This window comes from Trichechus manatus, unplaced genomic scaffold (assembly GCF_000243295.1).
Source record: "Trichechus manatus latirostris isolate Lorelei unplaced genomic scaffold, TriManLat1.0 scaffold00213, whole genome shotgun sequence".
NCBI classification, from domain to species: domain Eukaryota; kingdom Metazoa; phylum Chordata; class Mammalia; order Sirenia; family Trichechidae; genus Trichechus; species Trichechus manatus.
The window spans coordinates 469,482-490,352 of record NW_004444149.1 but is presented as its reverse complement, the minus strand read 5'-3'; the positions used below and the strand labels follow the sequence as shown (position 1 = coordinate 490,352).

General features: G+C 54.2%; 3 protein-coding genes across 8 annotated transcripts; 1 reads left to right on the top strand and 2 right to left on the bottom strand.

Annotated features, from left to right (window-relative positions):
* The first annotated feature begins 122 nt into the window (after positions 1–122).
* On the top strand, positions 123–6,291 carry METTL25B (methyltransferase like 25B). Its single transcript, XM_004388468.3, has 8 exons — positions 123–773; positions 2,680–2,804; positions 2,965–3,157; positions 3,652–3,714; positions 3,948–4,091; positions 4,545–5,029; positions 5,436–5,620; positions 6,020–6,291. The coding sequence occupies exons 1-8, from the start codon at positions 663–665 to the stop codon at positions 6,139–6,141; spliced, it is 1,428 nt and encodes a 475-aa protein (XP_004388525.1). The 5' UTR covers positions 123–662; the 3' UTR covers positions 6,142–6,291.
* Positions 6,292–6,476: 185 nt separating this feature from the next.
* On the bottom strand, positions 6,477–10,114 carry MRPL24 (mitochondrial ribosomal protein L24). Of its 5 annotated transcripts, none has more exons than XM_023742532.1 (6): positions 10,092–10,110; positions 7,986–8,177; positions 7,809–7,904; positions 7,495–7,598; positions 7,045–7,175; positions 6,477–6,942 (listed from the first exon to the last, which is right to left on the bottom strand). In XM_023742532.1, the coding sequence occupies exons 2-6, from the start codon at positions 8,166–8,168 to the stop codon at positions 6,806–6,808; spliced, it is 651 nt and encodes a 216-aa protein (XP_023598300.1). In that variant the 5' UTR covers positions 8,169–8,177; positions 10,092–10,110; the 3' UTR covers positions 6,477–6,805. The 5 variants fall into 5 exon arrangements, with proteins under 5 accessions (XP_023598300.1, XP_023598299.1, XP_023598298.1 ...); XM_023742531.1 differs by lacking the exon at positions 10,092–10,110 and adding an exon at positions 9,955–9,994; XM_023742530.1 differs by lacking the exon at positions 10,092–10,110 and adding an exon at positions 9,923–9,957.
* A 1,084-nt stretch (positions 10,115–11,198) lies between these two features.
* HDGF (heparin binding growth factor) lies at positions 11,199–20,865 on the bottom strand. 2 transcript variants are annotated; one of them, XM_023742526.1, is made up of 7 exons: positions 20,695–20,851; positions 14,435–14,511; positions 14,132–14,270; positions 13,616–13,685; positions 13,272–13,463; positions 12,724–12,947; positions 11,199–12,532 (listed from the first exon to the last, which is right to left on the bottom strand). In XM_023742526.1, the coding sequence occupies exons 3-7, from the start codon at positions 14,236–14,238 to the stop codon at positions 12,526–12,528; spliced, it is 600 nt and encodes a 199-aa protein (XP_023598294.1). In that variant the 5' UTR covers positions 14,239–14,270; positions 14,435–14,511; positions 20,695–20,851; the 3' UTR covers positions 11,199–12,525. The 2 variants fall into 2 exon arrangements, with proteins under 2 accessions (XP_023598294.1, XP_004388523.2); XM_004388466.2 differs by lacking the exon at positions 13,616–13,685 and having other exon boundaries at positions 20,695–20,865.
* Between the last annotated feature and the right edge of the window lie 6 nt (positions 20,866–20,871).

Genomic DNA, 20,871 nt, shown 5'->3' with positions numbered 1-20,871 from the left:
TAAAACCGGAAGCGTCCGGAGCCGGATGCGGAAATCGGTGCGCGTCGACGAGGCCCGGGACGGCAGGCGCGGGGGTTGGAACGAGCTGGGGGCCGGCGCCCGCGCGCCCGCAGCGCCCCTACCTCCGGAAGCGAGGCCAGGGATTCGGAGTGTGTGAGGATCGGCAGCGGCGGCGGCGGTGGGGGCGGTGTGGGTGGGGGCGGGGGCGGGATGCGCTCCCCGGCCCCTCTAGCCCCGTGGAGGTACAACTCGAAGGTGTAAAGAAGCCGCGACCAACTGGAACTGAAGTGTGCCGAGGGTCCTGGACCTCACTTCCGGGAGAGGCGGAGCATGTACAGGAAGAGGCGGTATCTGGGACTTTGCCCGCCCCTTCGTGGCTCCGGACACGCTTCTGTGGCGTCATTACGCTGTCACCCCGTCCACCTGCCTCCTGCGCTGACCGCTTAGCGCTGTGAGACGTCGCGACCTGTGACGTCATGCGGGCGCCTCATATCTTCAACTCCAGAATGGGATCCTGGAAAGGCAGTGTCTGGCGCCTGACCCGAAACCTTTGCTTCCCGTCCCGCCTGCAGAGCTGAACCCAGCCCGGGTTCTCTACTGGCGTGGTAGTGATCGTGGATCCCTCATCGCGTTCTCGCATTCTGCTCCGACTGAACCCCAGGATGCCGGGCGTCTCCGCCCGGGGACTCTCTCTGGAGGAGAGGAGGCAGCTAGCTGTGAAACTCACCCGTGTCCTGGCGCTCTACCGTTCCATCCTGGATGCCTACATCATCGTGAGGCCTCGGGGGTGTGGGCAGGGTGTTCCCGGGGCAGGTGTTGGTCGTGTGTGGTTGGCTAGGTACCCACGACAGGGAGACAATCTGGAGAGTTGGTCTCTGATCTCGTTTATTCTATAAGTTTCAATCTTTTGTCTGTACACAAAGGGGTTAAAACTGGGGTGACCCTTTTCTTTTTCAGCTGACATAAATATTAATATTTCTAATATCTAGGGTTTTCAAATCTTCCCAAATCCAAGGTAATAAAATGCATGAATATGGGAGCTATGTGGCAGCCACGTTGAACTCCGCTTGTAGGAACATGTGAGGATGTTCATTCATCCAAGCTTTGAATAAACTGTTTTTGTGGTATAGTGGACAGTTCCAGGTTTGGAATTAGACAGACTAGACTAGAATCCTGCCTCCCCTACTGTTTCAGCCTTAGGCATTTTTTTTTTTTTTTAACCCCTAACCCTGGTTTCCTTGGCTTTAGAATGGATCACTGTCTGAAGGATCACTATGAAGAATAAATGATAATGTATAACAGTTGTTACAGACCCCAAACCCAGAAGTCATCCTTGACTCAGCTCTTCCCTTCACTGATCCACAATCTGATCCTTCAACAAGTCCTGTTGAAGCCACCTCCAGAATAGATAATCAAATTCATCCAGTTTTCTCCATCTCCATTGCTACCACGTTGGGCCAAGCCACCATCATTTCTCCCCTGGACTACTACTGTAGCTTCCTAACTGATGTGCGTTTACTTCTGCCCCTCCATAGCCAATTCACAGAACAGACAGACTGATCTATTTAAAATGTAGCTATAAAGCCCTGCATGATCTAGCCCCCAGTGCCTCTTCATCCCCATCACATTTCATCCTCTCCCATATTCACTGTACTTCACTTATGCTGGCCTGATTTCTGTTTCACAATACGGCAGACATCTAGGCCTTTGCACTTAATGCTTTGCCTGGGATGCTTTTCCTCCACAGTGAAGCAAAGAGCAGAATGGTTAAGAGCAAGGACGCTAGAGTTGAACTGGTTTCAAATCCCAGCTCTGCTATTTACTAGATTGTTTATTTGGGCAAGTTACTTAATTGCTGTGCCTCAGTTTCCTGACCTGTAAAATGGGAGATAATAATAGTACTTACCTGATAGGGTTGTCTTGAGGATCAAATGTATTAATACATGTAAAACGTTTAGAACAGTACCTGACATATTGAAGTATTATGTCTTTGCTAATACCTGTATTTTCTTTACATGCCTGATTCCTGTTCATCATTCACGTCTTTCCTCATCACACTATCTAAAGTAATCCTCTGCCACCCTCTCTATTTCATTAGTGTTTAATATTATCTGAAATTACTTTTTTATGTAAACTCAACAAGAGCAGGAATCTTGTCTGTTTCACTGTTGTATCCCCGGAGCCTAAAACAGTGCCTGGTGCATCATCAGAGCTCCAGAATTTGTGTTGAACAAATGAATGAATAAACACACAAGCGTCTGGCACATATAATAGTAGGTTACTAAGCGGTAGCGCACTATTGCTGTGTGTTAGTTAGTGTGGTGAGTGCTGGGGATGAAGATGTGGAGAAGATACCATCTTTGCCTTTTAAGAAATTCAGTTGAGTGGAGAAAACAGACATCTAAGTTGGGAAACTGCTAAAAGCCGAGGTGTATGCAGAATGTAGTCTCACCACGGAGGAAGGAGTGGTCAGCCACTGAGGGAAACAGTGGTGGGGGCGGGTCGTGTGGCTGGAGCAAGAGGTGACTGGGATGAGCAGAGGTTCTTGCTGGTTGCAGCCAGTGGCCCTGTGCGGCAGCAGTGCTGGGAAGTGGCCAGAGATAAGGTGGGAGTTACAAGTGGGGAGGGAAGAATAGGACTGGTAGTAGTCTGCTGATGGCTTCTTCCCATCTCCTGCAGGAATTTTTCACAGACAACCTGTGGAGCACGCTCCCTTGCTCATGGCAGGAAGCACTGGATAGACTGAACCCCCCACAGCTGGCCACACTGCTACTGGGGATGCCTGGGGAAGGGGAAGTGGTCAGGTATGGGCAAGAGGGGCCCTGTTCTGGGGGACTTTGGCACTGAGCCCTGCAGCTAGCCATTGTTCAGAGTCTCACAAGGGCTTCCTTGGCCCCGGGGTTGTAAATTGGTGCACTGAGGCTGCGATGGGACTTCACTGGTGGCCTGGCTGGGCTATCTCAGGTACAGGTCGGTGTGGCCACTCACCCTGCTGGCCCTGAAGTCCACAGCCTCTGCCCTGGCTTTTACCCGGACACCTGGATTCCAGACCCCTTCAGAGTTCCTGGAGAACCCCAGCCAGAGCTCCCGACTGACACCTCTGTTCCGGAAGCATGTCAGGCCCAAGAAGCAGCATGAGATCCGGAGGCTGGGAGAGGTGAGATGGCTGGGGGCATAGGTGGTGTCTGGGAGCCCTGGGACTTGTTAAGCCCGTGGGGTACAAATATGTTGCCTCTTTCCTCACATGCAGGATCAAGGCCCTAGAAGGCCCCTGCCTTGGCAGACACCCTATAAATCATATCTAAATGCTGGTATTTTTTTCCTCCTCTTACTGGGCTGATTGGTGGCTCTGTCTGGATCACTGTCTTATTCCTCTTCTTCCATTACCACAAGCTGCTCATGGAGGGTTCACAACAGGGCTCGCTCTCCTTGTTCTGTGGGGGAGGTTGAACCCCTGACCCAAGGGGAACAAGGAGAGCGGCCTGAACCTGGTGTCAGTGCCCACCTCCCCCCCGCCCCCCATTTTGGTTTCCATATCTCTTGCCTCTTCCATGGTTCCCTCTGTACCCATCTTCCCCTGCCATCTTCTTTACGGGTGTTTGCCCCAGGAGTCAAGAACAATGGCCAGAAGACCTTTGCTCCCTCTTTCAGTTGGTGAAGAAGCTGAGTGACCTCACAGGTTGCACCCAGGTTGTGGACGTAGGCTCAGGCCAGGTGAGCCAGAAGCCTAACATACTATTCTTTTGAGTCATGGAGATAGAAAAGTGGGAAGGCAGGATATCAGGCCACAGGTCTAGGGAGGCAGGTGCTGAGGAGGGGTGGACCCAGGTGGGGCAGAATTTACTCCTTCTGTGGGGCCTGGGACCCAGGCGTGCAGGCCACTGACAGGGAGGGTGATGGGACAGGTCACTCAACAGCATTGTCTTTCCTCCTTCTCATGATGCCAGGGCCACCTCTCCCGCTTCATGTCTCTGGGGTTGGGGCTGCTGGTGAAGAGCATCGAAGGGGATCAGAGACTGGTGGAGAGAGCCCAGCGCCTGGATCAGGAGCTCCTGCTGGCTCTGGAGAAAGAGAAGAAGAGGACCCCGCAGGTACGCCACCCCTTCCCGCAGCCGGGACTGCAGGAGCAGGGTCTGCTGGGCTGGAATCGAGCACCGAGGCTGAATTCCCACTTCCAGGTTTCTCAGCTGGAGGTGGTGTGGTCCTTATTTCTTCTCCCTAAAGCCTCCCCACATCTCCAAGGCACTTTCTAGGTCACAGAGTGCTTTCCACACTGATATGTCCTAACAGCAGCCTGTGAAATGATCAGGCAGGTATAAGACTCATATCACAAATGAGGAAACAGGCTCAGAAATGAAAAGGTTGGCAAATTGCTGATAGACCCCAGTTCATCCTGTCTCTTCATTAGTGGCCCAGCTGTCTCCTGTGCTTCAGCTTCTCTCCCACTTCCCTCCTTGGGAAGGAACACAGATCCCTTCCTGCAGCCTGAGGTGGCATCAGCAAACCGACTTCCCACCTGCCCGTGTCCTTCCCTGCCTCCACAGGTGGTCCATGCTGGCCCCCGCCACCCCCCTCACCACGTGGTTAGGTGGGTGGACCCCACAGCTCTGTGTGAGGAGCTTCTGCTTCCACTGGAGCCGGCACCTCAGGGTGGGGCCCGCCTGCTGCTAACAGGCCTCCATGCCTGTGGGGACCTGAGTGTAGCCTTACTGAGACACTTCTCCTGCTGCCCTGATGTGGCAGCCCTGGCCTCCGTGGGCTGCTGCTACATGAAGCTGAGTGACCCCGGTGGCTACCCGCTCAGCCAGTGGGTGGCCGGGTTGCCTGGCTGTGAACTGCCCTACAGGCTGCGGGAGGGGGCCTGCCATGCCCTGGAGGAATATGCTAAGCGGCTGCATAAAGCAGGTCCTGGCCTCCGAACCCACTGCTATCGCGCAGCGCTGGAGACTGTCATCCGCTGTGCTCAGCCCGAGCTCCGTCGGCCAGGCGTGCAGGGGATCCCCCGGGTCCATGAGCTCAAGATTGAAGAGTAAGGTTCGGGGAAGTGGTGTGTGTGGACGGGGCATCACCAACTAGAGGTCACCCACCCTCATTTGTTAGTATGTCCTCCAGAAAATCTCAGAGCGCACAGTAGAGTAATTTTGAGTCCTCTGACTGGGAAGCTCCTTAAAATTCATTTAAAGGGGATTTATCACTTTTTTATCAGAAGACTTTATCAAAGAAATAGAAAGTTTTAAAAATGCTAAAAATATGGCTATGTAACTGGACAGAACTGGCTGAAAATAAATTTTTGGATTCACTCATTTGTTCTTAAAAGCGTGTACTAGTGTGGCAAATCAAGCGAAAAGTTGGAATGAAGTTAGGCATAGGCCAAGTTGAAGCGGGAAGTGGAGGAGTCCCTAAACACGTCTTGCTGTCTTTGGCTGGTTCCGCAGATACGTGCAGCGGGGGCTGCAGCGAGTGGGGCTGGACCCCCAGTTGCCCCTGAATCTGGCTGCCCTTCAGGCCCACCAGGCCCAGGAGCACCGTGTGGTAGCCTTCTTCAGCTTAGCCCTCCTCCTGGCCCCACTGGTGGAGACACTGATTCTGCTGGACCGGCTGCTGTACCTGCAGGAGCAGGGTGAGGGTGGCCTACAGGGGGACCAGGACCAAAGGGGCTAGAGTGCTGGGGCTCTTCCTCCAAGCCCCAGCCCTCACATCTGCTGAGACTGGGTTCTTCACTCTGTGACTTGAACCACCTGCTTCAGAATCACCAGTGGGGTGGGAGATTCCTCCTGCATCAGCCTCTGGAGAGTACATCCCCAAGGTGCATTTTCAGCAAGCCTCTCAGGCTGAGAAGCTACAATGAGTACACAAAGTCAGGGCCTCGGGCACCCATGCTCCTTATAGAGAACTGGGTCTCCTTGGTCCCCCTGGAGCCTCCCCCCTGGGAAGAGGGGCTGTGCCCACAGGCTGTGCAGGAAGTGGCTGAGCGAGGGTTTGGTTCATGTCTTTCTGAGTAGCCCTGCTTTTCTCCCAGGCTTTCATGCTGAGCTTCTGCCCCTCTTCAGCCCTGAACTCTCTCCCAGAAACCTGGTTCTGGTGGCCACCAAGACACCCCTGGGTCAGGCCTTCTCTGTCCTGGAGACTGAAGACAGCTGACAAAGCCTGAGGAAGGGCACATCTCGGATCCCATCTGGAACCACCCAGCACTAGTGGGTGGCAGAGTCTGCACGTCCTCACCCAGAGCACCAGCACCCTGTGTCCTTCCTGGAATCTTGGTCCCTGCAAGTCTTCAGTGTCATACCCTTTTTTTCCCTCCATGTGTTACAGAATATTATGTAAGATTTCATTTTAATTTATTAGAAAATCAAAATCTTTATTTCCCTTGCATTTCTCTAAGTATAGAAAAGCACAAACATGCAGCCTCTCTACTGAGGTCCCGCGGAGGCCATACATTTAAGTCTAACCCCCCCAGCCCCCACTGTTCTCCGTAACGGGGTTTAGGTGGTATCTTCTGTTACTCGACAGTCTCCACGAAGGGAACCGTTTCCTCCCTTTGGTCCCATCCCAGAATCCATAAGCCCTTGGGAGGGCCTTCTTAAGCCTGGCTAATTTCCATCCAGATTCTGTCATATCAGGTCAGATGCTCTCACCTGTCAATCTCTAAAACCGGGGTACATTGGGATTGGGGGGTACTAGTCTACCAGAAGACAGCAGTTGCACACAGAGGAGGACTCACGGCTCTTTATTGGAGTCTGGAGAAGAGGTGACCCCAGCCTCCAAGGCCAAGACAGCAGTGGGGGAGAAGCTGCTCTTCCCAAGCTCAATACCAGTAGACTTTCTTGTGTTTCCGGGTCTCCTGGATCCCCATTGCCTCCATCACCTCCTCCTCCAGTGTCTTTAGACGGGGCACATAGGTTCTTTCGAGAGCATCCTCCACTGATGTGTCTTTGGGGCCATCTGTTGGGCCAGAGGAAACGGGGTAGGTTGGAGGGCGTGCTGGCCTTAGTCTGCGTAACATGCTCCCCTCTCCCCATCTTCCTGCCCCTCACCCAGCCTCACCAGTCCATGTTTCAGGGACAATTCCATCAGCTCTGGGAAATTCAGGTTTGGGGATAATCCTTCCTGATCTCGTGGAGACCCGTACTCGCTCTCCCGCTTCCGTGAACCTCCATTCTATCTCAGTGGGTTTTCTGGGGGATAGAAGAGGTGAGTTCAGCCTGGAAGCCAGGTCCCCTGCTACCTTCCTCCCCAAAAGTAGAGTCAAGGGCTGGAAACACCAAGGGCGCACCACCTTGCTTCTCTGCTACCTCTACTGGAGTTACCCACAGGACGGTCATGCCCATGATATGGCCCCTCCCAATTTCCAGAGCATCCAACCCACCATCTTATCTGTTGATACTGACCTGACTTCCATTTCCATTGGAGAAATGGGCTGCCCCCCCCTGCTGTGTTCAAAACCTGGGTGGACTCAGAGGATAGAAAACCCTGACTAGAGCCCCATTTGCTTGCCTGTCCACAGGATCCACAAGTGTGACTTGGCGGTGAAGCAGGGGGGCTTCACTAGGGATCATGGTTCCCCGGAAATCCTTGGTCTTGCCAATGTAGCGGTAATGCTGTCCAAGAGAGAAGGAATATCAGAAACCAAGGGATGTGAAGGAGATTCCTACCTAGTGCTCAGAACATTAAGCCCAAGTTCAAAAGTAGAAGGGTTCAGGCATACCACCATCTCCTCTTCCAGTCTCCCGCTTCCCATCACTGCTCTTAATGAAGAGGGACAGATGGGCCAGGCTTCTTGACCATCCCCATCCTCCCCCTTCACTTACTGTGTTCAGCCCCTCCAGGACAACCCAGTTTCGCTGCCGGATCACTTGAACCACTCTGCCCTGCTTCCCGGCATCCTTCCCTTCTAGGACTTGCACCTGTGGGAAGACAAGAGTCAGGGAGGGGGACTGCCGCCTAAGAGCAATCCCACCATTCTCCCTCCTGTCTGAGGTTCTCACCATGTCCCCACAGAACAGATGCCAGTCTTCATCAGAGATAGGTTCCACAGCCACTGGGCGCCGCCTGGTCCCGGGAGGGTTCTTCCTCTTGTCTGCCATTGAGCCTGGGCGGCTCATCCCATAGCGGTAGTTGGGAGGCAGAGTGACCTTGGATGCCATGGCCAGCAGGGCAGAGAGACGCATGGCTGGAGGCTGTCAGAAAACCTGTGTTATCTAATTTAAGCCTTAGGCCAAACCAATGAAGAAAGTGATGAAGAAAGTGCTGTTAATCGTTTAACAGATAACAATGAAGCCTCAATTCAAAGTACAAATAAAGTGCACTGTGATGGCATAAAGCGCAGGGGACTGGAGTCAGAGGACCTGGGTTCCAGCCCCTGCTCTGCCATCATCTTACTGTGTGCCCCCAGGCAACTTAACTTCTGAGCTTCAGTTCCATCATTCATAAACTGTACGGGGGTTCTTGGTGTCATTTAAATTATTTTAAAATACTGACAAAGGTATAGAATAATGTGAACAGTATAATCCTCTTTGGATAAATTAAAAATACATATTCCAGTATAGGCATAGGTACTTTGGGGAAAGAAACAAGAAACAAAGTACTTGCTTCTGGGGAAAGGAACTGTTTGGGAGAGCTGTTCGTTTCCATTTTGTCCTTCCGCCATGTACATTAAAGGGGGAAATCCTGCTGGTGTAGTGGTTAAGAGCTATGGCTGCTAACCAAAAGGTCGGCAGTTCAAATCCACCAGCCGCTCCTATAGGGTCAGAATCAACTCAACAGCAACGGGATTTTTTTGGTACATTGTACATTAAAAAAAAAAAAAAAAACTAGTTTATCTGAGCAGTGAGATGTTGGATCGATTCATCCTAACTCATAGTGACCCCATGGGGTTTCCAAGGCTGTAAATCTCTACGGAAGCAGGATGCCACATCTTTCTCCCATGGAGCCTCTGGTGGTTTCAAACCACTGACCTTTCAGTTAGCAGTCAAGTGCTTTAACCACTGGGCCACCAGGGCTCCTAAATCATACAAATATATACACGGTAAAATCTGAGAAAGCCGGAACCTGTGTAAAGTGGAAACCTGTCAGAGAAAAAAAACTCAAATATTTTCCACAAAAACGATTGATAGAGACGTGGAAAACTTTTGTCAAAGGCGGAAAACTTGAGAGACTCAGAAAAACAGGGCAGTTCCGTCTGTTCCAGCTCTCACAGGTTTCACTACGTATATATGGCCTAATGTTATTTTGAATTAATGCTGGTTGACTGTAAGGTCTGTTTTTCTATTCAAAGTTTCGAGAGCACCACTATGTGACTAGACCTAGTGCTGGGAACTTCATTATTATTGGCATTTGATCTTCACAGGGCCCAGTCAGTGAGGTTGCCAACAGCAAGCGCTAGCATCATAAGGTCCGTTTTACAGACAAAGAAACCAAGACCCTGAGAGCTGGTGTGTCTTCCCCTAGTTCATACAGCTTGACAGGAACAGGGCAAATCTTGAGGCCCAAGCTTCCTGCGCAATTGCTGCCAGAAGTCCCTCAACCTCAGCCACTCTAGCTCTGAGGCCCTGGGAGATCCCAGAGGCTAGTCCAGAGCAGAGCAGCCTGCACGTCCCCTAGATCTTCACCTTCTTCTTCTCCAAACCCTGGAGAAGCTGGAACCCCTTCCGCAGTGTGGCTTTCAGGGGGTGCTCTAGAGCCGCCGTGCGTCTTCCCCCTCCGGCCCCGGCTCCAAAGGCTTCCCCCGCCCGCCTCATCCTGACACTGCCAGGCCCCAGCAGTCTTCAGCAACCACCCGCGCCAAACTTCCGGTACAGGGCCACCCCAGGAAGGCGACTGAGCAACCCGTTAAAAAAAAAACAACAAAAAACCGTTGCCATAGAGTCGATTCCGACTCATAGCGACCCTATAGGACAGAGCAGAACTGCCCCATAGAGTTTACCAAGGAAAGGCTGGTAGATTCGAAGTGCCGACCTTTTGGTTAGCAGCCGTGGCTCTTAACCACTACGCCACTGGACTGAGCAACAGACACGGAAAAGAAAGTCCCTTCCGCCACCCGCCTCCCAGGGGAGCCCTAGGGCTGGAACACCTTCACGACGCACAGCCCTCACCTCCGCTTCCCGCTGCGCTACGGAGCCGCTGCTCGTTACTTCACAGCGCGTTGGACCTCAGCCCCGCCCACCCCTGTCCCTCGGCTTCCTGGGAAATGTAGGCTAAGTGCAGAGCGGAAGCTCAACTGTTAATCTGTCTTCTCTGTATATTGGGAGCTGTAGTCCGCCGCTACGAAGCAAGCTGGAAACAGGAAATTTGACCGGGGTAGGAAATCAAGGAAGCATAGTAACACCGTGAAGCACGTCGGGAGTTGAAGGCTGCCGCACCTGGCACGTTCCCGCGCATGCTCTCGGTGGAGGCGACTGGGGATTGTAGTTCCTGGAGAAGACGGCTCCATTTTCTAGGTGGTTATGGTTTCCTGTTCAAGGCAAAGGGCCTCCCTTCCAGCGAAGACTGCTGACCATTTTCTCCCCGCCCTTCTCTGGTGGAGGGGGCCAGAACAGATTCCAAAACTGTCATAGGACTTCTAGAGAAAGGGATGAAACGCGGGCCCTTCCAGTGCTAGTCTGTCAGTCACAAAATGTCAGATCTGGAAGGAACCCTAGGGATTATCTAATCCAGTCATCCATTTAAGGGATGAAAAGGCTGAGCAGGCTAAGAGAAACTTGCCCCAGATCACCGAAGCAATCAGTGGCAGGCTCAGAATCAGAGTTGAGGGAGTACTGGGGGGAATCTACCCTACCGACACCTCCCCCGGCCCGGCCATCACCATTTAAAGGGTGGCAAGCATCCCTAGGTCGGCCCTTGGGGTCAAAGTTGTTTCTACCACCAGCCCAAACATTCCCATTTCCATGGTTATCTCAGGCTGTGCCTGATACTAGCACCCTCCCACACACCGATCCTTGTGACTAAAAAAAACCAAAAAACCCCACCTCTAGGTGCTGATGGAGTGTTAAACAGTGGCTGGGCAGAAGAAGAATGAATGGTGAGGTATATTCTGAGACTCTGCCTTCATCTGCAATTCTGAATTTCTAACAGACTGGGAATGAAAGAGACTGGCACCCCCACTTCAATCTGAGATGATGTGCAAATCATTTGTATTCCTTTCCCCCAAGCCCCCTCTTCACTTAACCAATACACCCTCCAAAGAATCAGTCAGAATCCAATATAGTAATCAACGGGTTTTATTTTCCTAGAACTGAAATTGTCTACGGTTCTCAGAGCTAAACTTTTCCAAAGCTACAGTCAGCAATTTTTCATCAGAGCCCAAGGGAGGGGGGCAAGGGTGAAAGATGAGACGCAAGAGAGGCATAGAGAGACCACTAGGAAGAGGCTGGGAGAGGGCATTTATCTCCCTCTGTCCTCTCAGAGGTTATAAATCGGATCTGTTGACAACACTGAGGGGACCAGGTGGGATTATGTGGATGGGAAATGACACCAGAAGGAACACCAAAGCCCCAGCTAGAAAAAGAAAGTCATCAAGCCCCAAACAGATGGGGAACCTCCCAGTGCACCTTAGAAATGAGGGCAACGGTGAAGGAGATAGGAGCAGAGTGGGGGCACACGAAGGGGTAGGGGGATCTTTAAAATTTTTTTTGTAATTTTCTTTTATTAAAAACATTTCCTAAAAAATGTGTCTTTTCCTTTATGCCTGGGTAATTTATATGACTGTCGGCTGGCCTTGAGTGCTGTGGGGAGAGGCAAGAGGGCAGCTAGGTTCTCCCCAGGGTATCTTATCTCTGGCCCCAGAAATTAAAGGGAGGCAGATGCTCTTCACTCCCACCCAAGCTGGGTGAAGTCAACCCTTTCAGATCACAGGTTCTTGGCCCAAACAACTTGGAAGCCCCCAAATCTTCTGATGATAAACTACAACTCCCAGAACTCCCTGGGTCAGCAAAAGAAAGAATGGGCATCACCTATTGGAAGGGAGCCCATCCCCCTAAGCTGTCCCACTTTCCCTGAATCTAGGCAGCTGGGATAATAGGCGTGGGAGGAGACAGGTGCTCAGGAAGATGCCACCGTCTTGTCCTCCACTTCTACCATAATTTGAGGATTGTCCCGCCCAGGCCCCCAAGAAGCCCACCCTGTTGTTCATCTTCCAGCCCTTTCACTCCTACCCCTGATCCCAGCCCAGAGTTTCAGAATGCCTGGGGGAGAGGGGTGTCAAGAGGTGGGAAAACCTGGTCCAGGCCCCAAGTCCTGGGAAACAGCTCTAGGCAGGGAAGGAACATGGCCTTATCTCATCCCAGGGAGCAGAGGGCATGGCCCTAACTCAGATCAGAGGGATGTGGGGACATGAAGGCGAGGGCCAGGTTGCCTGCCCCATCCACGTCAATCTCCAGGGGCCAGGCTTAGAGGGGGGAGAGTGAGTGGAAGAGGGGAATGGGTTGGGGCAGGGACGGGGTTCCCAGTTTGCAGGCCATGGCCAGTTTCCCCAGTAGCACCCAGACAGCAGCAGGAACAGGGTGGGGGCTCCTCTTGAAACATTGGTGGCTACAGGCTGCAGGGGAGGGTTGGAGGGGAGAAGGGTTAATGGTCTGGCCTTGGCCTCGCCTTGCCCCAGCCAGTGCCAGTCTCCTGTGAGAGCCCACCCTGCCTCCCGAGAGGCTGACCACTGCAGGCCCTCCTTGTCTCTGAAGGTGCCTGGGCCCTCCCCAGCCCAGCCGCCAAGTGGGCAGGCGGCTCACTCACCTCTCATGATCTCTGATGCCTGGGGCCTCAGCATCTTCCTTGGCAGCCTCTTCTTCCTCCTCTTCCTCTTCCTCCTCCTGAGGAGGCCCCCGGCCAGAGCCGGGCTCAGAGGGCGTGCTATTCTTCTCCATCTCTACGGGAAGAGGCCTCTCACCCTCCAAGGTGCCCGACTCCTTCTCCTCCTCTTCGGGGTCTTCGGCCTCCTTGGGACGTTTTGGGGAGTCCTAGGTAGGATTGTCAGAAACAAGGTGGGCTGAGTCTGGAGAGGGTGGAACGCCAGCCACCTACCCGTGACTCCCACTCCTCCTCCAAGGCTCCTTCCTGGGCTGATACCCACAATCCCTCTCCAGCCTTAGAAGCTCAGATGCCTTCTTCAGACGGGGATTCCTCAAGATTAGGGGCTGTATATATCTCAGACCGGGGACTGCCTAAAGTTGTAGCTGTCTCCTTCCTCAGACTGGGTGCTCCCTAAGTCAGTGCCTGCTCTGGTGGGGATGCCACCCAGAAAATGCTCCAGGGGGTCCAGGCTCATCACAGGGGACAGTTACCTCCAGCAGGTCCCCTGTTCTCCTCTTCAGTGTCCCCTTCTCATTCTTCTCCTTGGTTGGCTCATCAATGACCAGCTTCCCCTCCTCATCACTGCTGCCCTCAGCATTCCCCTTCTTGTCACCATCACCCTCTGTGGCCTCGGGCTCGGGCTCGGGCTCAGGCTCTTCCACGCGTCTCTTTTTCTGGGAGGACTGCGGCAGAGACAGCAGGGGCTGAGCGGCACTACTGGCATCACGCTGGGCCCCCACCCCAGGCCCCTCCCTCGGCCACTCACTCCTTCCTTTTCCCACCTCACCCCCGCCCCCACCCAGGTGCCCAGTCTCACAAGTGATTTGAGACCCACCTCTGTTGGATTAGCCCTGGGGCAAACCCACTGGCCGGGCAGGCAGGGCTCTGTGCAGGAGGGGGGAGGGCTGGAGCAGGAGGCAAAACCTCGGGTCAACTTCTCCCAAAGGGAGCTGGGACCCTATCCCCGCCAACCCCCGCCCCCCACCCTCCCGCCTTGTCCTGCCCGGCTCACGAGCACCTCCTCCTGGAAGTCTTTGTGGAGAATCAGGGCCACATCCTATACTTATACTGGGCCCAACAAAAGGCCTATTCCCACTTACCGCCGCCATCCTGTTCTTGCCCCCGGGGCCGCTAATAGTTGCCCATAACCACATCTATACCACATACCCACAACCAACCCCACCCCCTCTTTCAGGAAGACACCCCCAGACAGGCTCCTACCCCAAAAGCCCTGGTGTTTCTGAGCCTTGGTTCCTGAAGACTAAGCATCCTCTGTGGGTCTTGGGCTCCCGGAGCCCATGATGGCCACACCTGCTTTCCAGGGGGTCTCTGGGGGCAGATGAAGACTCACCTGGTAGCCAGAAGCCTTGACGGTAGGGTTGTTCTCGATCTCCCACAGCCCCTCGCTGAACCCTTTCCTCTTGTTGGGCTTGCCAAACTTCTCCTTGGACTCTTCATAAGGGAAGAGGTCTTTGGGGCCCAGGAATGCCCTGGTGAGAGATGGGAGACTGTGCTCTCTAGCGCCTCACTGCATCTGAGCAGGGACTTCCTCCCCAGCACTGCCCCACAGGGGAGGGACACCAGCACCACCTCTCTCCCCAAGTGCTCATCCCATGGTCCTCCCCACCTATGTCCCCTCTGGCCCCTCACTCACGTTTCGTGGGTCCCGAAAAAAAAGACTTGGTATTTGTTGGCTGTTGATTTCACTGCAGCTTCAGGCATCTCGTCAATCTGGGAGTAAGATGAGGGAAATAAGTGTAAGCTGGGGTGCTGAGGCCACGAGTCTGGGGCAGGCGGCTGACCTCTAAGGCACATTTGTATAAAACCAGACTGGGAGGGACCCAGGAGATCACTAAAGTGATTTTTGAGCTATTTTTAGCAGTGGAACCTTTGTTGAAATGAAGTCAGACATGCAAGACCAACCAACATCCAGGAGCCACCCCATCTCATTCACAAACCAAACAGCATCCATTCTGCCTCCCAATATGTCCAGAACCTCTCCATAAAGCTCCACGTCTTTGCTGACCCAGGTCCAACCACTGTCCTCTCTTGCCTGAACTAAAATTACAGCCTCCATCTCTTCCCTCAGTCTCCATCCCTGCCCATTACAACCCATTGTCCACACTGCAGCCAGAGTGCCCCAGCTTGAAATCTTCAATGCCTTTTCACGAATCTAGGGTCCACCTCTTTTCTACAATGTCAGGGTCTGAATCTCAACACCACCACCAATACCTGTATGACCTTGGGCAAGGTACTTAACCTCTCTCTGCCTCCATTTCCTCATCTGTGAAATAGATAACCATAGCACTTAAGTCATGGGCTTGTGAGGATTAGACGACCTTAGCGTGGTTTACTGTGAAGTCCTACACAGGTGTTAGCTATCCTCTCCTCTCCCAGGCCCGTGCCCTTCATGCTCTCTGCTCTGGCCACTGTTGATCCTTGTGTCTCCCATACTAACTCCTGATCATCACTTCCTCCGGAAAAGCTCCCCCATCTCTCCCAACCCAGCCAGCTCCCCAGACAAAACTCTCTCCTGGTACTTCCCGCAATTCCACTTTTATATTTATTCATATTATCATTTGATTAAAGTTTATGTGGATGATACCCACCCTGAGATCTGAGCCTGAGTCTGTTTTTTTATCCCCAGCACAGTGCTGAGCGCACAGTAGGTGCACAATAAATATTTGCTGAATGAGTCTATGAAACAGCTAAGTGCAGTCTGCTGTGGTTGAAGCAGAGGGGTGAGAACAAGGAACTGCCCATTCAAGACCCCTCTCTAGTAGCAGCCCGAAAAGGTTTGTGGGGGACACTCTGAAAGCCACTGATGTAGTCAAACTCTTGCATTTTACAGATGAGAAAACTGAGGCCTAGAAAAGGAAAGTGATTTGTCCAGGATAACAGGGTGAGGATGGGGGCCAAGTCTCAGACCTACATCTCCTCACTTGAGCCCTGCCCCACACTGTCCTGGGGGCCTGAGGAGTGCTGTGGGGGAGGAGGTGAGAGGTAGAGGTCAGGGAAATGGTGGGAGCAGCAGCAATGGCCCAGCCAGCCTCTCCCAGATCACCAGATCAGGCCCTGGGAGCCCAGAATAAGTTGAGCTGCAGGAGGGGGAAACTACAACTCCCAGCAACACTTGCAGCAGCCCTAGCAGCCTAGCTTCCCGCCGGACAGAGGCCAGGTGGCCATGTTGACTGGGGGCCCCAGGCACAGACAGGAGAGAGACAGACAGGCCAAGGCAGTGATTAACACACAGAGACGGACAGAGCGCCTGACTGGGGGCCTAGGGAGACAGAGAGACTGGGTGGTTGGGAATGAGCTGAGACACACCCAGCAGAGGGGGTGGGGGCCCTAGGCACGAATCTGAGGGACATCACGTTGCCCCAGACATGGAGACTTCAGGCTCCTGGACACTTCCCCCATTGCCCTGTGGCCTCTGGGGGCGGAGGTCCAGCCCCTCCCCACAGGAAGGCCAGGCACAAAACTGGGCCCTCTCCATGACCAGGAGACTCTGGGTGTGAGTGGAGGGGGTGGAAAGGCTCGCTGATCCCCCCACAAACAGGATCTCCATCGCCATGACAACCCAACCCTGCCCCTGGGGCCACTCAGCAACCAGGAATGTGACCGCCCCTCCCCCCAGGCCCTCCCTCTGGATTGAGGAGGAGGGGACACTAACCCACACCCCACCCCCAAGTCTGGAGTCTGGCACCTGGGTCCCTGGCTGTGCTTGAAACCACAGCCAGGGCTAGAGGGCTGGGCCCCTTCTCAGAAAGCCAGACCTGGGGTGGGTGGAGGGGCCAGTCCTTGGCCAGAACACCTGGGTCCTGTTACCAGCTAGTTCCCCACCCCCCTTCTCAGGGGGAAAGCCAAACACAAAATGAGAGCCTCCAGGGCTTAGAGATCCCAGGAGACAGGCAAATAACAATAATAGCAAAAGCCCTTCCCTAGGCCTCTCTTCTTGGTGGATCTCCTAGCACACACCAGGAACCAGGGGCGGGGGTGGGCTGTGTAGGGATCTAAGCATCTGAGGCTGGGAGTACAGCAGGGAACTTTGATCTCTGCCTTTTCAGTCCCAGAGCTGAGCCAGGGACTTAGCATGCTCGCAGTAAATGTGTGATGAAAGGGGAGAAACTGAGGCTCAGGAAAAGGGAGTGGGGCGGATGAAGGGCCAGAGATGAGGAGACATGAGGTTCGCTCAAGACACACAGTTGCTGCAAAGCACCTACCCGACCATCTGTCTCTCGCCACCCTAGCTTCCCGAGGAAAGCAGGCCCAGGAAACAGGGAGAGACACACGGTGTGGCAGGGGACCCAGGAGGCCACCAGCTGCCCAGCTCCAGGGGTAGGGGAGAAACAAAAGCATGGATGGGAATTAAAAATAGATGGAATGAGACACACCAGATAGACCTGCCCTTCTGACTTCTAGCCAAATAAAGGACGGGTCTAAGGGAACACCACAGTGTCAGGCCTGGGCAGATGGGCATCTACCCCCAAAGGGCCATTCCATCCCCTTGCATAACCTTGAGTGTAGGCACCTGTGGGTAAGTTTAGGAGAGAGGAGCCTTCACCTGAAAGAAGGGGAGAAACCCCTTCTGTAGTGGAACCTCCATGGCTCAAGCTACAAAGGAAATATCTTTTCTTGCATTTGGAAGAGCAGTTCTTCCTAGACATAGAAGATATGTGGTCTCAGGAGACCCCTGTACCCCCAATACAGACATACGTCTCCCAGGTGGTGCCTTTATATCCAGGCTGTGACTCAGAACGAGTGAGTCAAAGCTAAGGGGGTCAGGGTGGGGCCTGATGAGTGCTAGGGACCCCACTCCATCCCCTCCACTGGCCAACAAGGAAGGAGGCTCTGCTACCCCTTGGTCATTCCAGGGGTCCAGGAAAAGTTACTTCTCCCTTCAGGCCTGGGCCCACCCTTGCACCCCCACCTCAGGTCCTCTGCATTTGCTTGGCTCCATCAGATAGGCCTGAGCAGATGATACTCCCATCTTCCAGGAGCCCATGGACACCATTCGAGGTCTGAAGATGAACCTGAAGTTTTCAGGTGAGGAATAGGGGGAGAGGACTGAACACCTCTCCCCTAGCCTCAGCCCAAACACAGGCCCAAGATCACCTGCCCAGCACTTAGGAAAGCAAAGCCACGCTGGCTGCCAGCCAGGCTCTGACCACCACACCCAGGGCCGAGGCTCAACCTGACCCAGGAACAGGAAAATCTGGGGCAGGAAGACAGTTGGGGCCGGGAAAGTGTGGCAAGCCCAAGGGGCAGAAAAGAGGAGGAGGGAGGTGGTGCCTGGATGTGGGGGAGGGGCAGGAGGAAGACAGAAGGGTGAGGCTCTCTAGCTGCTCAGGTTTTCTGGGATTGTGAAACAGGAAGCAGAGAAAAAAGGAAGGAACTTGGGGGAAAAAATCCTTGAGACTTGGAGATTAATTGCTGTGCCTGGAGATCCCCCGGGAAGTTAGATGGGGGAAGAGGGAAAGGAGGCTAAGACAGAGTCACACCATCCTTCCAGGCAGGTCCTGCCTACCACAAGGCCCCTCTTGCTGGGCTCTCAAAGCACTGGGCCGTTCTGGTCTCACTCAGTCACCCATCCGCCCCAGCAGGGGACTGAGGAAGGAAAGCTCCCCAGAGCGGCTTTCATCATGGCTGAGGATTTTCGCCACCTATTAGATGGGGCCTTCAGCAAGGCTCCCTCCTGCTCCTCACCCATCTCATGAGGGGTCAGGACCCTCAGGTTCTGCCACTCTAGGAACTAAGACAGAGTCCAAGAAACAGTGAGGACACTCAGATTTGTCTGTTCTTTTGGGGCTTGAGGGGGATGTACCTGGGAGGTAACAGCCTTGGGTGTACCCCTCCCCCGAACTGTCACAATCGAGAGCCAGAGGACAGGCAAAGGGTGGGGCCCTATCTCTTAGGGATCCAGTCTGATCCCCTCCCCCAACCCTAACTTTATCTGAAAGGTCCAGGCCTCAACAGTGGAAGAGACTCTGCCTGCCCGTCACACCCTCTGTCCTGCAGGCTCAGGAGAGAAAGAGAAAATAAGAGTTATTCCCAGTCCCTGGCACTGCTCTCACTTCAGAGCACACCAGAAACCTGAGGATCTTGTTTACAGCACTACTGTGGGCCTTTCTGTGCCCCTACCCCTTTTCTCTCCTCCCTGATCCAGAAGAGGTTCCCTGAAACCCACATTCCAACTAATGCCCCCTCCCCAGGACTTAGCCTCACCTCTGGACTTTGCCCCACCCCCAGGAGTAGGGGCAGCACAGACCTGGGTTCAGTTCTTGCCCTGCCCATCAAGCCTTGGCATTTGGGCCAAGAAGTCAGTTGGAACAAAAGTGCGGGGTAAAGTACACAAGTGTTCACACGTCACACGCATACAAGGCTGTCCGTGGCTGCCTCCTCCCACTGCCCCCCAGCCTCCTAGGAGCCCCTGGAAGTTGGGAGAACCTGCTTCTTGCTCCATAATTCACTTCCATTCCAGAGGCCAGGCCTTACATTGTGTATCTGAAAGTTTCAGGAAACAAGGAGCTCAAGGTATGTGAGCTGAGGCACACTCCTCGGGAGTGTAGACAGAAGAATCTCCAGGGTTTTCTCAGGGTGGCCCCAATGTTGGCTTGACACTCTGAACTGGACCCAGGGGAGTCTGGGGCAACTTCCTAAGCTCAGAGCCGGGTCCTGGCAAGCTGAACAGTTACAGACTAACTCTGAGAAGAGCCACACAAAGCCATAAGGCAGTTCTCCTGCACTTGGCCCCCTCCCCCATAAGATTCCCTTCATCCACTTCTCTCTGCAATAGGATTTCACTCTAGGGAACTGACTCATGCCCCTACCCAATATGAAAGGCTCCTCTACACCAACTCTGAACTTAGTAGTCAAGGCACTGCCCCCTGTGACACCCCCATCTTTCCCCAATTAGCAACCACCGATCCTCTCTACTTAACCTGTCTCGATCCTTAGGGGAAATATGATGAACACACCAGACTTGGCTGTTGGGCTCCACCCTCCCACCTGGCCAGGTGGTGGCAAGGCGGGGGCCCAGGCCCCATATTGGCGGGCCGATCAACCACATGGCAGCCGTGCCGTTCTGGCGGGAGATGCTCATATCTGGTGGAGGGGAAGAGAAGCAACTCGGGACCCCCCACCCCCACCCCGCAAGAGACAGTCCGGATTGGACTTCCAAACCTCGCAGGGGCCCTGCCACCCTCGGTCTCAAATTTGAGTTGGCAAAATATGCAGGAGTATTTTTGTGGGGCTGAGAGATGAAGGGTTTTGGCGGATAATTTCCGAGCCCCTTCTTACGCCGCGCCCAACTACTCCTCGACCTTCCCAACTTCAGACCTCTTACGGACGCCCCAAACCAAAGTTTTCTAGAAGCGAACTCCGCTTCCATCTATCCCTCTTTGGGCTGGGATCCTTCCTAACCTTTTAACCTAAGGAAAGATGAGTATCCAGGGAGGGGGCGACAACCAATGAAGAAACTGGGTATCTCTAAGGGGGTCCCAGAGCGGGGAGGCGGCGAGGACTGGGGGGTGGGGTGGGAGGAGTTACACGACTGGCCCAAATCCAGGCTGCGCGCCCGAAACTGCCAGGAGTATGGGGGCTGGGGGCGGAACTAAGCACGCGGAGCCCGGCCGGGAAGTAACCGGCGCTCTCGGGTCCCCACGCCGCGCACACGCCTCTGCGCGCGGACGACGCACCGGCCAGGTGTTCGTTCCCCGCCCCCCCCCACCCCAGCCGCCGCCTCCACCGTTATGTAACTAGCGGGTGGGCTTGAAGGCGACAGGGAAAAAGTCCGGGACCCTGACTCCCCCTGCCCTTACGCCCGCCCCGCTCGGCGCGGAGCGCGAGTGCCCGCGCGAGTGTTATACAACCCTAACCCGGTGGGGACAGGGGGCGGCGGGCCGCGCTGCTCACCCGGGCCGGCCAGTGTGGGTAGCCCTTCATCTTGGCGAACACCAGGTCCCCGCATTTGTACTCCTTCTGCCGGTTGGAACGCGACATGGCGAGGCTCCGGGCACCCCGGGCTCCGCGCCGGGCCGGGAAGCGCGAGCCCAAGTTTGCGCGTGCGGCGTTGGCGGCGCCGCTCCGCTC

What these genes read in the sequence shown, in the direction of transcription:
- METTL25B (XM_004388468.3), top strand. Translation starts at nt 663, where the DNA reads ATGCCGGGCGTCTCCGCCCGGGGACTCTCTCTGGAGGAGAGGAGGCAG. An exon ending in GGGGAAGGGGAAGTGGTCAG is followed by an intron (nt 2,805 to 2,964) that starts GTATGGGCAAGA and finishes GGGCTATCTCAG; the next exon opens with GTACAGGTCGGTGTGGCCAC. An exon ending in CATGAGCTCAAGATTGAAGA is followed by an intron (nt 5,030 to 5,435) that starts GTAAGGTTCGGG and finishes CTGGTTCCGCAG; the next exon opens with ATACGTGCAGCGGGGGCTGC.
- MRPL24 (XM_023742529.1), bottom strand. Translation starts at nt 9,737, where the DNA reads ATGAGGCGGGCGGGGGAAGCCTTTGGAGCCGGGGCCGGAGGGGGAAGA. An exon ending in AGGGTTTGGAGAAGAAGAAG is followed by an intron (nt 8,178 to 9,608) that starts GTGAAGATCTAG and finishes GTTTTCTGACAG; the next exon opens with CCTCCAGCCATGCGTCTCTC. An exon ending in TGTCCCTGAAACATGGACTG is followed by an intron (nt 6,943 to 7,044) that starts GTGAGGCTGGGT and finishes CTGGCCCAACAG; the next exon opens with ATGGCCCCAAAGACACATCA.
- HDGF (XM_004388466.2), bottom strand. Translation starts at nt 20,781, where the DNA reads ATGTCGCGTTCCAACCGGCAGAAGGAGTACAAATGCGGGGACCTGGTG. An exon ending in ACCCACACTGGCCGGCCCGG is followed by an intron (nt 14,512 to 20,694) that starts GTGAGCAGCGCG and finishes TCTTACTCCCAG; the next exon opens with ATTGACGAGATGCCTGAAGC. An exon ending in TTTTTCGGGACCCACGAAAC is followed by an intron (nt 14,271 to 14,434) that starts GTGAGTGAGGGG and finishes ATCTCTCACCAG; the next exon opens with GGCATTCCTGGGCCCCAAAG.